Source organism: Scleropages formosus, chromosome 25, assembly GCF_900964775.1.
Source record: "Scleropages formosus chromosome 25, fSclFor1.1, whole genome shotgun sequence".
In the NCBI taxonomy this organism is placed as follows: Eukaryota; Metazoa; Chordata; class Actinopteri; order Osteoglossiformes; family Osteoglossidae; genus Scleropages; species Scleropages formosus.
Genome location: NC_041830.1, coordinates 13,981,914 through 13,996,974, shown reverse-complemented (window position 1 = coordinate 13,996,974; position 15,061 = coordinate 13,981,914). Strand labels below are relative to the sequence as shown.

The window sequence follows — 15,061 nt, the reverse complement described above, 5'->3', positions numbered from 1 at the left end:
ATGGTAACAGACCCTGTGAAAGGAAAGTGTAATCTCCACTGTGGTAACACTGTGCTCGCAGGGTAGCTGATTCACTACTACAGATGACAGTCGCAGCGGAAGGCCAGGATCACAGTTGCCAGGGAACTAATAAGGACAGCAGGTGGTGCAGCAGTTAAGGTCATGGACTTATAACTGGAGGGGTGCCACTCTAAGTCCTACTGCAAACTAGCATTATAGTACTTTTGTCACAGAACTTACCCTGAACTGTTGTATTAATGGGTGACAGAGGTAATGGGGGTGGCACGGTGACATAGGGAGTAGTGCTGCTGTCTCATAGCGCCTGGGGGGTGCGAGAGGACATGGGTTCGATCCCTGCTCGGTTTGTGTGGAGTTTGCATGTTCTCTCTGGGTGGGTTTCCTCCAGGTGCTCCACATTCCAAAGACATGCTGTTCAGGTTTCCCCTTAGTGTGTGAGTGACACAGAGACTGTGTGTTTCATTCATGTATGGATGAGTGACCAAGTGTAAGTCACCCTGGTAAATAAGGTGTGTAGGCTAGTAACACTAAATAGTATCTGTTGTAAGTTGCTTTAGAGAAAAGTGTCTGCAAAATGAATAAATGTAAATGAAATGACACAAATGGCTAATAATGTGGTTCCAGTAGAGTAAAACATCACTCTAATTCATTTAGCTGATGCTTTTCTCCAAAGCCACTCATAATGTTATTACAATTATTTACCCATTTATACACATGGGAAATTTTACTAGAGCAATTATGGGTAAGTACCTTTCTCAAGGGTACTACAGCTGAAGATGAGACTTGAACCTCTGCCCTTTGGGTCCAAAGACAGAAGCTCCAACCACTACACTACCAGCTGTCCCTACAGAACTAATAAACTGTGTTACACCCCAAAGAGAAAACTGTCAGCGCGGCAAACTGTGACCCCAAGGTGTCGGCTCCTTTCTGTCAACTCTGTCGCTGCGGGATGGGGTTGGCGTGCAAACGAAAAGCAGCCGCTGCAGTCGTCCTCGAACGACACTTTGGAGTCAGCCACACTCAGGCCTTTGGGCACAGAGACTGCCAACAGCTGGGATTAGAATTAGCGAGACATAAGACACTGCGGTTGCGTGTGTGTGCATGTGTGCATGCGTCCAAGACGTACCGACTGCACCGTAACGCGTAAACAATTTGTTTGCAGCATCGAAAAACACCATTTGCAGGCATTTCCTTCTCAGAACGTGCAAGGCCTCTGCACCACACACTCGCGAGGACTGCACCGACACGACTGCTCCACCACTCACACATGCTGTGCGCACATTTACGGGGCTGCTCTTACTTCTGGAAACTTGCACGAGTTCCGTTACGCTGAAGACTCCCGACGTCACGAAGCTCTCCTGAAACTCGGGGCTATCTGTAAGAGACAGAGATGACGCCACAGTTGGTTTTCAACTCGCACCAGGACACCGTTGGGTTGGAAGGAAATGGTGACTCGACAGGACTCCCGTTTCTGTGCCAATGTCATGTTTTCACACTCATCTACAATGTTATTAGTTGTAAATTGACTTAAAGGTCTTTTTTAATCTAGAATGCCCAGGAGGGTGGGCAGCCCCTGGCACTTGGACCCCCCAAGGTTTTTTTTTCCTCCTTTGAATTTCAGTTGAGAATTTTTTGTTCCTTTCCTCCGTGGCCACAAGTCATATGTATAGCTTTAATAACTGCATAGGTACTGTAGTAATTTAGTGTATAGTCACCTATCTTATTCATTTGCCTTAAAACTTTGTTCAGCGCCCCATGTCACTGTGTGAGAAGAGCGCTCTGTAAAAATAAACAGAATAGAATAAAATAGAATAGAATATTCGGTGTGGCCGTCCTTCCTCCAGAGGCCTTGGATTTGGGTAATTGGTTATGAGTAAATTTTAGAGGGAAAAAAAACACAGCAGCAGGAATTTTACCTGTAGACAGGCATGAGAGATACCTCATAAGCTTTTGATGGACATGGGGAACAGACGTCACAGGACATAGACGCCAAACATTAAAGAGCCAAGACAGGTAAGGGGACCAGAACCACAACACAGGTCAGTGAACAAACAACATGCAGAGAGAGCAGCGGTGGAGTGGTAGCACACACTCCAACGTGCAACGCGCTCACAGACACAGAATCCAAGGCGTATGGAGGGATGGCTTGATGGAGGAGGGATGGAGGAGCGGACCTTCAGCTTCCACCGCCGGTTCCCGGGCCGCGCACTATTTTGCTACAGCTCTTTCCATCAGGGGGCCTCATCAAAGCCAGCTACCCTTTCCGTCAGGGTGCCACCAGATACTCCCTATTTTGCCGCGGTGACCGGGGGCTGGGGGGGCGGCCGCAAGGTGCTGATCAAAATCAACCGCAGCTATGGGGAGGGATGGACGGGTGGACGTAAGCCCGGCACGTCTAAGACAACGTGCGTCCGGCACCGGTCCGCAAAAGGAAGAGAATTTGTCGCAAAGCCACTGGGGAGCTGTAAACGTTAGAAAGAGGGGGTGCGGAATGAATTAAGGCGTTCTGAGCTCATCTGAGGCTTGCCACATGATGTCAGCCCCCTTTCCATCCCATCTGCAGCAGAACTTGGCAACGGGGCAGCGCTATGTTGGGCGGGTGGGGTGGTTACTGGAAAAGAGGGAGGAAAAAACAGACCAAAAAGACCAAACCCATGAGGGGCATGTGAGAGCATCTCAGAGTGGCGAACAGGGGTCTGCATGGTGGGACGTCTAGAAGGTTCGATGAACTGGCGGGGGGATCCCATTCCCTGCGGCAGACCCGCTCCTACGAGACAACGTTGTCTGCTTTGCACGGAGCCACAGGGACACAAAAGACAGTGTGAGAAATGATCTCTCTCGTTAATTTTATATTACAGAACACAGCAATAACCACTTTCACCGTGGAAAGCTGTCCTCAGTTGAGCATCATTTACCTTACATGAAATCAGCACTACAGAATGTACTACTGTTAACAGGGGATGCAGTCTCCTGCTGCTATTTGGTGGGTAAGTAGGTCAAGAAAGACCTCGCTATGCCTCACACCCTTCTTGCAGAGGGTAACTCATTCCACAAGTGTAGAGTGTCAGCCCAGTTCTGCAGCCACAAAGCAAAAAAAAACTTCCGGCAACATCCATCGCAACGCCGCACGGTACAACTGGTTTTGTGGCTGAAAAATGGCAGGTGGGGGTTGGGCTGTCTCAACGTACACAAGTCAACGCTACAGCTGATGCGTCAACATGTCCAGCTGAAAAGTCATTGACGCTTGAACTAGAAATATGACCATGAGCACCGGGAAGCGCCTCTCCAAAAACACATTCCTCAGTGACCACTGGGAAGCAGTTGCACCTCCACTGCCGCCCCATATGCAGACATGTTCGGAAGGACATCGGCAGGTGGCCGCCGTGCTTCCGAAACTGTCAAGGCGTCAGAACTCGGGACGTTGGGTGAAAGCGGTGGTCCGGAAAGCAACGGTTTAAAATACCACTTTACCCAAGGTGGCCGCTCTGCTGTCCTCCTGGTCCGAGCCGATCGCGGTGCGTGGACTGCTGCTCTGCTCCGATTCTGAGGGAGGGAGGGAGAGAGAAAGGGTGAAGGGGAGAGAGTTTAACAGACAGATCAAGCTTCAAAGTTTCACTCCCTATGCCAGCAGCCAGTGAGCATCTGCCCCATTCGCGGTGCAACGTTCGCACCCGTGGTTCAGCGCGGAGCCTTTTGGACCTGCTCACAGTAAAACCACCCCTAGCCGTCGCTTCAATACATGGACCAGGAAAACAATTGTTTGTACGACATGCGTTTGGTCTTTCTGATCAGTGAGCGCGTACGATCTGCTCATCACAACTTCAATATTGATCATCTCTTCCCTCTTCCTCTTTCATTCTCTCCAGCTGCACGAGGCCACCCGGACGCTCGATCAACACTGCGTCCTCCAGCTCGGCCGGCACAGGAAAAAAGGAAAGCGGAAAAACATGGGGATTCCAGCGGCCTGCATCGCATTCCCGCTGCCTGCTGGCGGCCAGAACCGCAAACGACAAACGTGTTTTATTACCGAGGAGGTGTGACTATACAGTGAAAGTGCTTAAAGAGCAGTAGTGCGGAACCTCGATGACACACACCGGCCCAAGTCGACCGTGAGCATCATTCGTTTTGCATCCATTCATCACCTGCGGCACCTGCTCTTCACCGATAAATCGAGTGAATAAATAAAACGCAGGACCATACCTAGCAGCAGCTCCTGAAAACAAAGGTGTTGCACCACAGTGAGTCTGTCTTGGTTTAAAAGGGCGCAACTTTGATTCCACCAGCGTGAGGGTAGCCAAAGAAAAACCATATTGCCGCAAGTGTTTGCAGAGCAGAGCTCTATGGAGGAACGGCTCATTGCAAATGTCACAGTCCCCAAGAAGCCAGCGCTGTGATCTCCAGGACACAAAGGTCAGAGTACCACGGAGTTGGGGCTCATCAGCTTCAAGAGCACCGACTAAAGCAGTTCATATACCACCACTTCTACCATCTGTGTCATTGGACTGTTGACTGCATTTATTACACTAGGCCTTTGTGCATTTTTCAGTTCTACCCAATTGCCGAGGGTCCGCCTGCAGCCCCGGGGGCTCCGACCGAAGGTTTCTTCACCTTCTCTAGGTCACGGACCCCTTCGACAATCTGATGAGCCCAGAAGCCCACCTTCAAAGCATCCACAAACAAACTCGGAGGAAATACTACACTGAATTAATTTCACTGAAACCTCATTACCTTCGCATACAATTACATGACATAGAAATACTACAAAGCGTTTTGAGCTGCTGCCTTTGGAACCAAAGGTTGCAGGTTTGAACCCTACCTCCAGCTGTAGTACCCTTGGGCAAGGTTCTTAAGATTTATTTAGTTAGCTGATGCTTTTCTCCAAAGCAACTTACAATGTTGATCTACCTAGAGATATTTACCTATTTATACAGCTGGGTAACTTATTGGACTAATTTAGAGTAAGTAAGAGCTGAACCTGCAGCCTTTGAGGCCAAAGCCAGCAGTTCTAACCATTACGCTACCAGCTGCACTGACCCTATGCTGAAAGATGGCACTGTCACCATACATGACTAATTAAATATGTTTTTGTGAATATATAAAGCGTTCAACTTGCAGCTAGACAAAAAAAATGTGGCGGCTCATGCTGTCGAGGTCTAATAAATGGTAAATGATGGTAAGCTGTCACTGTTTTTGGAAGGGATGGCAGCGAGGGCTAACTGTGGTTTGGTTTCAAGGGACACTGCCAAAATCCGAAGCCACAAAAAAATTAAAAAATTAAAAAAAAAATAAGAAAGACTCTCGGGGTGGTGGAGTAATATCAGCCCGGCCGGGGTGGGGCGCTGGCAGCCATCTTAGGTGAGTCGCTGCTTTTGTTCCTCCGCTCTCGCTGCCCCCGTCCAGAAAAGGAGGGAAAAAGCAGCGAAGGGAAGAACTGCTGGCGCACGGCTCCTCCCGCGCTGCCAAGGGCACCGCTTCTCACAGCGAAAGTAGCGAGGGGACGAACACACGCGTCAAGGGAAGGCAAGGCTGTCCTCCCGGTCTTTCCGCCGCCAGTTCGCTTCGCCGCGAACGAACGGGTAACACATCTGGAAAAGCAGAGGTACGAAGAGGTGAAGAAGAAGCACGCGGATGGAACAATTCTGCCAAACGGAGAGAGCAGATGCTCCGCGTGATCAGCCATTTTCTAAACCGGGGGAGGGAGGGGGCGGCCATTTTGTCCAGCAGCGACATTACCCAGAAAGTTCCCTTAAAAATCCCCCCTTTCCATATTTTGCTTGCTTATTACATCATGTTATTACAACATGGGAACAAGAGGATGCTACAACCCTTGTGGCTCTCTTTGCGTCAATGTCAGACTTCAGGCCTGGCGGGGATAACATTGCCAGTTTCATCGAGTCAGAAATGTGTCTCGCTCGGCCCTGCTTTCCCTCCATTTCGATCCATTCGCACAGATAATCAGTCATCCCTCCCTCTTGATCCCCACAGTCCTCTCAGACTCCATCTGCCCTACCTCCACTCAAGCTAAGTCATCCGTTTCCGCTCTCCATTTCAGAGAAGGAACGGAAAAGAAAATCCTGACTCTTCTCCCCCCTTTTCCACCCGCTTTCTTTTTTTTAGCCTCCCAAACTCTCACTTTTCCCATTGCTCCCGTTTAAGTAAACACGTTTATTTCCGCAGATCCTGCTGTCGTCGTCGCTGCTCTTTCCATTGAACGTGAGACGTTTCTGGCCCGAGTTTTGCCGCTCGCCACAGCACAAAGTTTTTTCTTTTGGCAGACATTTCACGGAGGAGTCTGCAGTTGGCAGCCATTTTAGATCGCTCTCTCTCTCTCGCTCTCTCTCCCTCCCTCCCTCCCTCCCTCCCTCCCCATCTCCCTCTCCCCTACGATCAGGGAAGCACAAAGTGCAGCTAACCCCGCGCAGGAGTGCCAGCCCCCGTCTTGGTGCCAAGTGAGACAACAGACAAAAAAGGAGGCGGAAGAGCGAGGCAGGAGGGTGCCAGCTAATGGGATGACTGGGAGGGAGAACGGGCGCGAGGGTGAAACTTCGCAGCGAGAGTGACCTGGCGAGGAAGGCATTCCTCTGGAGCGGCTCGCTGACTAATAGCTGAACAACAACAGAGGAAGTGTTTAAAGGTGCAGGGGCAGTGAGCGGATTTCACACCGGCCCGTAACGCACTCAAGGGAATATCCTGTGTAAGAACACGCACTCTTCCTGTGCATGTTTGACCCGTAGCAGGAACGTGGCAACATTCACGCACCGTGGCACTTCCTGCCAAAGGCGGTTCGGCCTGACCCGAACGCCAGGGTACTGGACGGTTCACATTGCACCCTCTGTGGTCCTATTGGCCGGAACCGTTCCGAACGATTCGCTGTCCCAGAGTGCACCTGGCTTCCCTCCTCTGTTGCGCTCGCGTCCAGCTATTTCAGGACAAACATTCTGCCACTTCTTCCCAACACATTTCTGCCTCCTGACCAAGAGACATGCTGGCAGGAAGCTGCTACAGGGGGAGGTGGGGGGGGGGGGGGGGGGGTGTTTTTGCTGTTACAGCAAGCAGGGAGGCCATGGCACTGCTGTGAATTCTGGGAGACGCTTCTTCGTTCGCTTTACATTGACATGTAGAGACAGCGCATGGACACGGAGTGCGCCCCCCCCCTCCCCCTTGCTTCGGCGTCTCCTTCCTAGCATGCCGCCGGGCTCATCGATCCCTATGTTGCATGCAACGGGAGGGCGGCTGCTTGCGCCCTGCATTGCGCTCATTCGGGTCTCGTTCCGCCGAACACACGTTCAGACTGCAGAACACGACCACCTGGCCCGCGCCGTCTCTCCTGCTGACGCACACTCAGTGCGCAGACTGACGAGGAGCGTCATCGATCCCCGAATCCCCGACGGCCCTGCAGATGTGCGGACAGCGCTCATTACCATTTAGAAAGGAGAGAAAGGCGATGCTGGCAGGGTAGGTCCTGGGGGGGTGCCGTTCAGCCATCAATCACACAGCTCTCAGAAATAAACAGAGGCGCAGAGGCTCGCAGTGGCGCAAAGTTCTGGAAAGGATCCTCGTGGAGCTAAACTTTGTGCAACGACCTCAACAAAACAGAGGCCAGTGCGTTTATTAAAGAAAGTAAAGGAGACAGAGCCGTCATTGGCTTTACCAGTGACTACTTTACATTTACGTGATGCTTTTCTCCAAAGCCACTTACAATGATTTACCCATTTATACAGCAGGGCAATTCTAGCAGAGCAATTTAGGGTAAGAACCTTACCCAAGGGTACTGCAGCTGGAGGTGGGATTCAAACTTGCAACCTTTTAAGCGCTAAGTAGCTTCTGAATTAAAAAATGGACAAAAGACATAATAATAATAATAATAATAATAATAAGAATTTTTTTAGAAAAAGCTTGTATCCGGGCAGAACTGCTTAAAAATCTGCTGAACACGGGAAGAACAGTAGGAGAAAAACTGCAGCAGCAACCATAAATTAAGAGAGCGACGGCCACAGAGCGCTGCCACAGAAGAGCTCAGAGAATGCCGCATACTGTTGTTCTCGAACCCAGGGAACGAGGCAGAGGGAGGGAAAAATGGCAAGGTGGATCGAGACGGCAAAGAGGGAAAAGAGACAAGAGGATTCGGACTCGCGACCCAAGCGACAGCGGGATGACAGCCGATAACGGGGGGGGGGCACACCAATCATCACACTGCACTTTAATGACACGGGACCCTCATTTGGTGGATGCAGAGCAGGGGCAGTATTTACCCCCTCAAGCATCCCTTGGATCAGGGGAGAGTAAAAACCACAACCTCTAGCAGGGTAACGAGAGACACACAAAAATTGGGGCCTGGTAAGCAGACAGCTCAGGGCCCCGATTCGAACCCACAGCCTTATGGATAAAAGAATATTTCACAGCACCGGTCGCATGCAAACCCTTCCACTTCCAGGTGAAGCTGGTCAGAGACACAGAGAGCTCGGAGCTTTGTCACGAGGGGTAGCCTCTCCCATCCAGTCCCGCGCTCCAGCTACTCGAGCTATTCTCCTGCTTTTCCGCAAACCACAATATAAATACCAGATGCGAATGCAGTGTTCCTTTTACGTTTCTTTTGGACCCATTTCATAAACTAGCTAAAATATATATTTATAGAAAACGGTTTGAAGCCACCCACCGGGCGTCCCGGGCAGGGCCTCGTGAGGGCAACGCGTACGTGAGGTCTCCTCCAGCGCGGGAGACCCCTAGACCCCCATGGCATTGCTACTGACATCATCCCAAAAAACAGCATCACAGAATCACTGGGGTAGGACAAGAGACCATCATCATTATTTTACATTTATCTGATGCCTTTCTCAAAAGTGACTTACACTGTTAAGGTACTTACACTATTTTCCTATTTTTACAGCTGGGTAATTTCACTGGAGCAATTTAGGGTAAGTACAGTGCTCAAGGGTACTACAGCTGGAGATGAGACTCAAACCTATGACTTTTGGGTCCAAAGGTAGCATATCTAATCACTACACTACCAGGTGCCCAACCATCATCATCATCATCCTCCTCCTCCAAACTGACTTCCGGCGTTGGAGTCGTACACTAAGGTACTTACAAGAAGACCAGACCGTTGCGGTACGTGTGGCGCTATCTGTGTTCAGCCCTCCCACCCGAAATGGTGCTGTGCTACAGTAATAAAAATTATTATTTTATGAAAGGCAGTACACTGCATGCCCAGTGGCAGGACCCGAATGTACTGTATGTACCTAGATGGGATGCCTTCCCTTTAACCACGTCCTGGATGACCTCCACATGTGTTTCAAAAGGCCTCAGTAAAACACAACATCCCTGTCTTCCTGCGGCTGGAAGCTTCCGCTGCCCCCAGCCCTTCATCTACATTTCACCTTAAGTTTCTGCAGAATTTACTGGAATGACAAAACTGTTTGCCAGAGTGTTAATGTCAGACAGCAGCTCCCGGGGTAACCGACCGTGTTCATTTGCAGAGCTGCGAAACAGCGGGTCTCCAGCGATGGGAGTCAGCTCCTTCTCCCCTCCACAGCCTCCGTGTGTGGTCTCTGAGACGACGGGCACCGCAGCCAAACCTGCGGAGGGCCAAGATGCACCTCTCTTTCGTCCGAACCCTTTCTCCAGTAGAAATAAGATCCGTTTTTTGTGGGTTAAGCGGTGGGGGTCGAGGTTCTTTCATTGTAGTGTCCCTCAAAGCTGCGATTAGCAGTCACCAGGGCGTGAGGAGCAGTAAACCATATAAACCATCCACTGTAAACCATGCTACATTGTGAGGAGTATCAGTGCACCGGTGGGGTATGTGGATCTGGGGGGCAGGGGGTTAGGCCCCACAAATTAACCCATCCTCACACACATGGTTGGGTAGATTTCTCTGGACCAAGTATGAAGCAATCCTATGCCCAAACTGGACTCCAGACTGCCGTTCTGCTGCCGAGGAGGTCCACCCACGGGTCACACCAACAGCTGCTCCAGCTAGGGAGAGGGAATCCCTGCCAGGGCCGAGACGGGGCCAACAAGTGGGGGGGGCGACCTGTAGCCAGGGGGATAGTGATTATCTGGACGTACAGACACACGTTGGGAAGCTGCTGGCCGAGATTACAGGCGACGTTGGTGGCCCACCTCCTGCCTGAAAAACTGGGAGCAGGCCCACAGTACGAAGAAGCGCCACCTTGCCACGTACAGGCCGAGGACCAAGTTCAGTGTCAAGAACGTCCGTCTTTGCCAGTGTGGCGTCCCTGCAGCTTTAATGTCCACATCCTGAACTGAGTCTGACCTGCGGTAGGAAAACATCGGCCACCAGAAGGAGGGAAAGGAACACAAAGACTTGTTTGATATATGTAATCAACAACAAACTGTGTCCAGGCTGGAGGGAGGGAGGGAGGGGAGAGAGAGAGAGAGAGAGAGAGAGAGAGAGAGAGAGAGAGAGAGAGAGAGAGAGAGAGAGAGAGCGCGTTTGTCCTGAGACGCCCTTCACTCAGTACGTGCCCACCCCACCTCCGCTCCGTTGCTCATTCACTCTTTGCCCGTCTTTCATAGTACGTCTTCTGCAACAGCTCAGCAATGCGGCCGACATTAAAAGGAGCTCCGCACCATATGGACTCCTCATCAAAGAAAGCAGCCGTTCCATTTTCCTGCCCCTCCACCTTTCCCCCACTGCCTTTTTAGCGCAGCCATATTGACCTGGATTGTCAGTTTCCTGGAGTCTCTCCAAGCAAGCAAAGCAACAGATGGGGATTAAATAAAAATGACTGAAATGAATATTAAAAATAAGTCCCCGGGAACGGGCCGTAATGCTGTGCAGATCGTGACCCACTTCTCCTTCCTTTCTGAGGACTGGCTGAAACAGACACCGGCCTGCGCTGCCCGTAATTTACACCGGTTCTCAGCAGCCCCTCTTTACGCCACTCAGGTGCCTGTTGTCATGGCAATTGGATACATTAAACTAGGTAACAAATGACCGTTTACGCTTATTCATTTCTCCGACACTTTTCTTCAAAGCAACCACAATGGGAGGTTTGTAAACTAAGCTACTCACATTTTTTTTTTTATCCATTTATACAGCTTTGGTAATTTTTACTGCATCAATGCATCTTAAGCACCTTGGTCAAAGCTATGACAGCAAAGCTGAGATACTGAACCAAGGCGATGGCTCCAACCACTATACCACCAGCTGCTCCACAATGCAGTCACTCAAAAGGGCAGCTGGTAAGGCAATCTGGAACCATACCCGAGGATGGTGGTTTGGCACCATAGATTATTTCTAAATAAGAGTGGGATAACTGACAAGCAGGAGGCATGAGGGGAGAGGCACGATCAGGAATCTCGGCTCCTGTGATCAGCTGGTCTTGTTTGACTGGGTCCTGTAGCGGTCCATCATTGTCTAGCCCAGATACAGTGATGCTGAAAGGTAATAAGGCAATTCCACAGATTTCAATATCTATTTCAACCATCCACTTGTGTGATACTGAGCCTTTAATTCACCCCTGCCATCCACAGAGGGAACAGAGAATGCTGTCTGAGTGTGTGTGTGTGTGTGTGTGGGAGAGAGAGCTGCAGTCTCAACATCCATTATGTAACATTATCACATTAAGTATTCCCCGCTCCTATGCAGTCTCCAAGCATAGGCACGCACCCTACACATTTTAACACATCTCCCACTTGCTCAGCTAGATATTTACCACAGCAAACTAGCAGAATCAACCAGATAAAAGGGGCAGTGACAGATTTATCCCATCTGAAGCCAAATATCACTGCTCGACCAGAGTCATGACCTGTAATACCTTTCAAAGTCATCTGTTATTGATGGGACTCCAATCAGTTCCAGCCTCGTGGTACTGGGAGTGGGGTGTGCGGTAAATACGACACAGGTATACGAGCACACCTGTCCACTCGAAAAAACTCATCTCTTCAATTTCAAAAACAGAGAAAGCTGAATAAGCCAGCTGTATATCTGAAAAAGCAAAAAAGGTCACGCATATTAAAGAGAAATCAGAACACCGTGTCTCCTGTATTTAATGGTGTCAGGGAAATTATCAGGGTTTTTTCCACTCCTAATTATGGTGTGTGTGGGGGCGGGGGCAGGCCTACACAAATCCTCGAAATTTGCTGTAAGGGCAAACTCCAAACACATTTGCCGATTGATGAAATCGATGGCAGCTCCACATTGCACAAGAGAACAGTGCGTGCCGCGCCGAGCAGAGACCCTGGGGGGTCAAAAGCTGGCTCGGTGCGAGCCGTTTCATTGGCCCGTATGCCTGCCATTCAAGGATGGGCGGAGCATTGCGAGGGGGGCAGGGCCTTGCGTTTTGATTAAGCAATCGTTTGACAGGCGTCAACACTAAATCAATTATGCAGGCAAGCATAGCACCACTCGCACCCGAGTGCCAGCGCCGCCTGATCCTCTGAGGTTAACGCTGACTTGGCTGACTTTGAGGCAGTAAATCCAGGGATTTATCCTCGTTACCCAGGGATTGTTTTTTTTAAACACAGCAAAGGAGACCTTCTTCAGTCCCAGGTAAAGCGGCAACAGTGTCATTACCCAGAATCCCCCGCACCGTGATCCGCTGCCAACACCGTTTCGGCTCCCGATGTTCCAATCCGGCACCCATGTGCCCCCAGCCTCTCTGCACAAGGCAGCCGTGGGTTGAATGACAGAGATCAAGACCTAGTTGGGTTCCGAAGCCTCACGAAAGAGCACCACTGCATAACTCGACTTGCCACCCCTTTTTCCATGTGGTTCCATGTGCTTCTCGCCCCAAATACAAGCGCTGGTCAAATATTCTGTAGGCATAAGGGGGCAGTGGTTAAGCGGGGGCGACATCGGGTACACTCCCCGCCACCTGAACAGAGTGTGTGGGTTCTGCACTGGAGGCCTGTTGGAGTTCTCCCTCCTCCGGTTGCCCCATAAGGAGCGATTCAGACTGCAGCATGACCACGAGATCGGATGACGCTCAGAGGAGCCGAACGAGAAGCAGGGTGACCGGTGTCGTAACCTGGTTCGTGGGCCCGTTATAGTCTCTTCTCAGGATGGCTCTCGTCGAGGGACGTCCTCTTCCAGCGACAGTTAGTAGCTTCCTCTCCTCAACCCAGACGAAAGCTCTCAGAAGGCAGATGGCAATTTTTCTTGGTATCAAACTTCAAGTCACCGAGAAACTTAACCACAATTCTGGCTCATTACCTCTGAACTGCCAGTACCCCGCCCACGCCACTCCTGATATCGCTGCGTCTGATAATCCAACCGTAAACCAAAATAACCGAAATACTCGCAGGAAGAAGCATCCTCAAAGGAAAGTGCTAGAAGCAGGTTCCAGTTCGGCACAGTTTTTTGGGAGATTTTATACATCCCTCTTTGCAGGTCAGTTGTTGGGGTAGTTGGGAGAAACCCCTCTAGTACTGGACAGCGTCCGGTGGTCCTGGGGACTGCAGGGGTGGAATGGTGATGATGAAACGAGGTTCGTTCACCAACACAAAACACATACACGAGGCTGAGCTCCTAGACTACACACACATCCTGTTGAAGGAACAAGAAAAACAGGATGACAGTATAACCACACAGAATGGAGTGAGTGAAAAGGAAGAGAGAAAAAGCTGAACAACACAGAACTTCCTTGCAGCTCCCAGTAACACTTAGTATCCTGATTTTAGTGCGGTGCAGAGCAGCCAGTATGGGAATGGGAATGGAACAGTGCCTTCCTGGGTCTCCATCCATACTTTAATCTTTGAAAAGTCGCTGTGAATGAGGTCTTTTTTTAACCCATTAAGCTCTTTGATTGGTTTCTGTTTGCAGCCATCAGCTGTCGACCTCAACCGTGCAAATTCCAACCGATGATTATTATTATTTTTAACCATTATTGATCCACTTTTTTCTAAGGTGCCTTACAACATCAGGTTTGTGCACTACCTTCTTTACGGTTATTCGCCCATTGACACAGCTGGGTCATTTTTACTGTATCAGCTGAGGGTAAGAACCTCGGTTCATGTGAATTCCCGCAAGGCTCCTTTTCGTTGTAGCACTTCCCTTCATCATATGAGCCACCACTGGGAGTACGACCGTGCCAGGATAAGTGCACAAGAGGCGGTTCTACATGCTTCATATGCTCATCGCTCTCCTTGATTCCCCCAGACAGTTTTACGGGAGCAGTCAAACGTTCCTGCACTACACTTCCAGGAAGCGAACATTATTTTATTATTAAGAGAGTTTTACATCCAGATCCTTCGACTGAGTTGCCTTTCACTTTCTCCCACCTCCGAGAGTTCTCGAGAGCACAACTCAGGTGTCCTTCAGGTTGATATCATGCTGACGGATGAAGGATCGCCCCACTAGCTGTAACCCTGACAGAATGACAAGCCTCTACAGTCTGCTATGAGAGTATGTTAGTTCCATGCTGGACATTGGGAAGCACACCAGGACAGTACAGCTTAAACCCAGCATTTCATATTTAAGCTCACCAGGTCCATTAGAAGGACTTGCACTCTTCGAACACCTAATTTCTCTCTTTTTTTGCCCCCGGGCCGGTCTGGTACTCCGACTTTTCACTTATATAGTAAATATTTTAGCACGTGAAGTCAAAGTATGATGACAGTCAGTGCTCTCCCATTCACCTGGCTCCAGTTTGGGCTCCGAGAAGCATTTTACGTGGAATACATAGAGGGCGAACATAGAGTGGACTCCAGGGACCTGCTACTAGTGCCCCAGCGCTCTGTGGACTCCGATGGTGGAAGAGACCAACCCCAGAACCATTTCTGCTCCATGCAGTTCTACTCACTGTAAACAGCACATTCCATGTCCTCTGATCTTCAAAACTGTCTTTCCAGTGCAGCCAGGTGAGTGCGGTACAGTGAAAAACCTCCACGTCTTCATAGTTTGTTCACGGAGATCTTTTTTATGAGTGATTCAGGCAACTGTGCAGGAAAACTAGGAGATTTTCTCACACGCACAGGAGTTATCGATTGGAAATGCCTTTTCACAAGGACGTTTAATTATATATAAGTCAGTGGGTGGGGAGAGGATGAGTGTGTGTGGCAGATGCTGTTCCTGAACCTA

General features: G+C 50.0%; 1 protein-coding gene across 6 annotated transcripts in view; it reads right to left on the bottom strand.

Moving 5' to 3' along the window:
- The window catches only part of nfic (nuclear factor I/C), a 69,665-nt gene that overhangs the window by 17,049 nt on the left and 37,555 nt on the right, over nucleotides 1–15,061 (bottom strand). For all 6 annotated transcript variants that reach the window (XM_018731198.2, XM_018731200.2, XM_018731197.2 and 3 more), the window contains exons 3-4: nucleotides 3,490–3,561; nucleotides 1,319–1,393 (exon numbers count right to left, since the gene is read on the bottom strand). In XM_018731198.2, coding sequence (XP_018586714.1) covers nucleotides 1,319–1,393; nucleotides 3,490–3,561 — 147 coding nt within the window. The remainder of the gene's footprint in view (nucleotides 1–1,318; nucleotides 1,394–3,489; nucleotides 3,562–15,061) is intronic.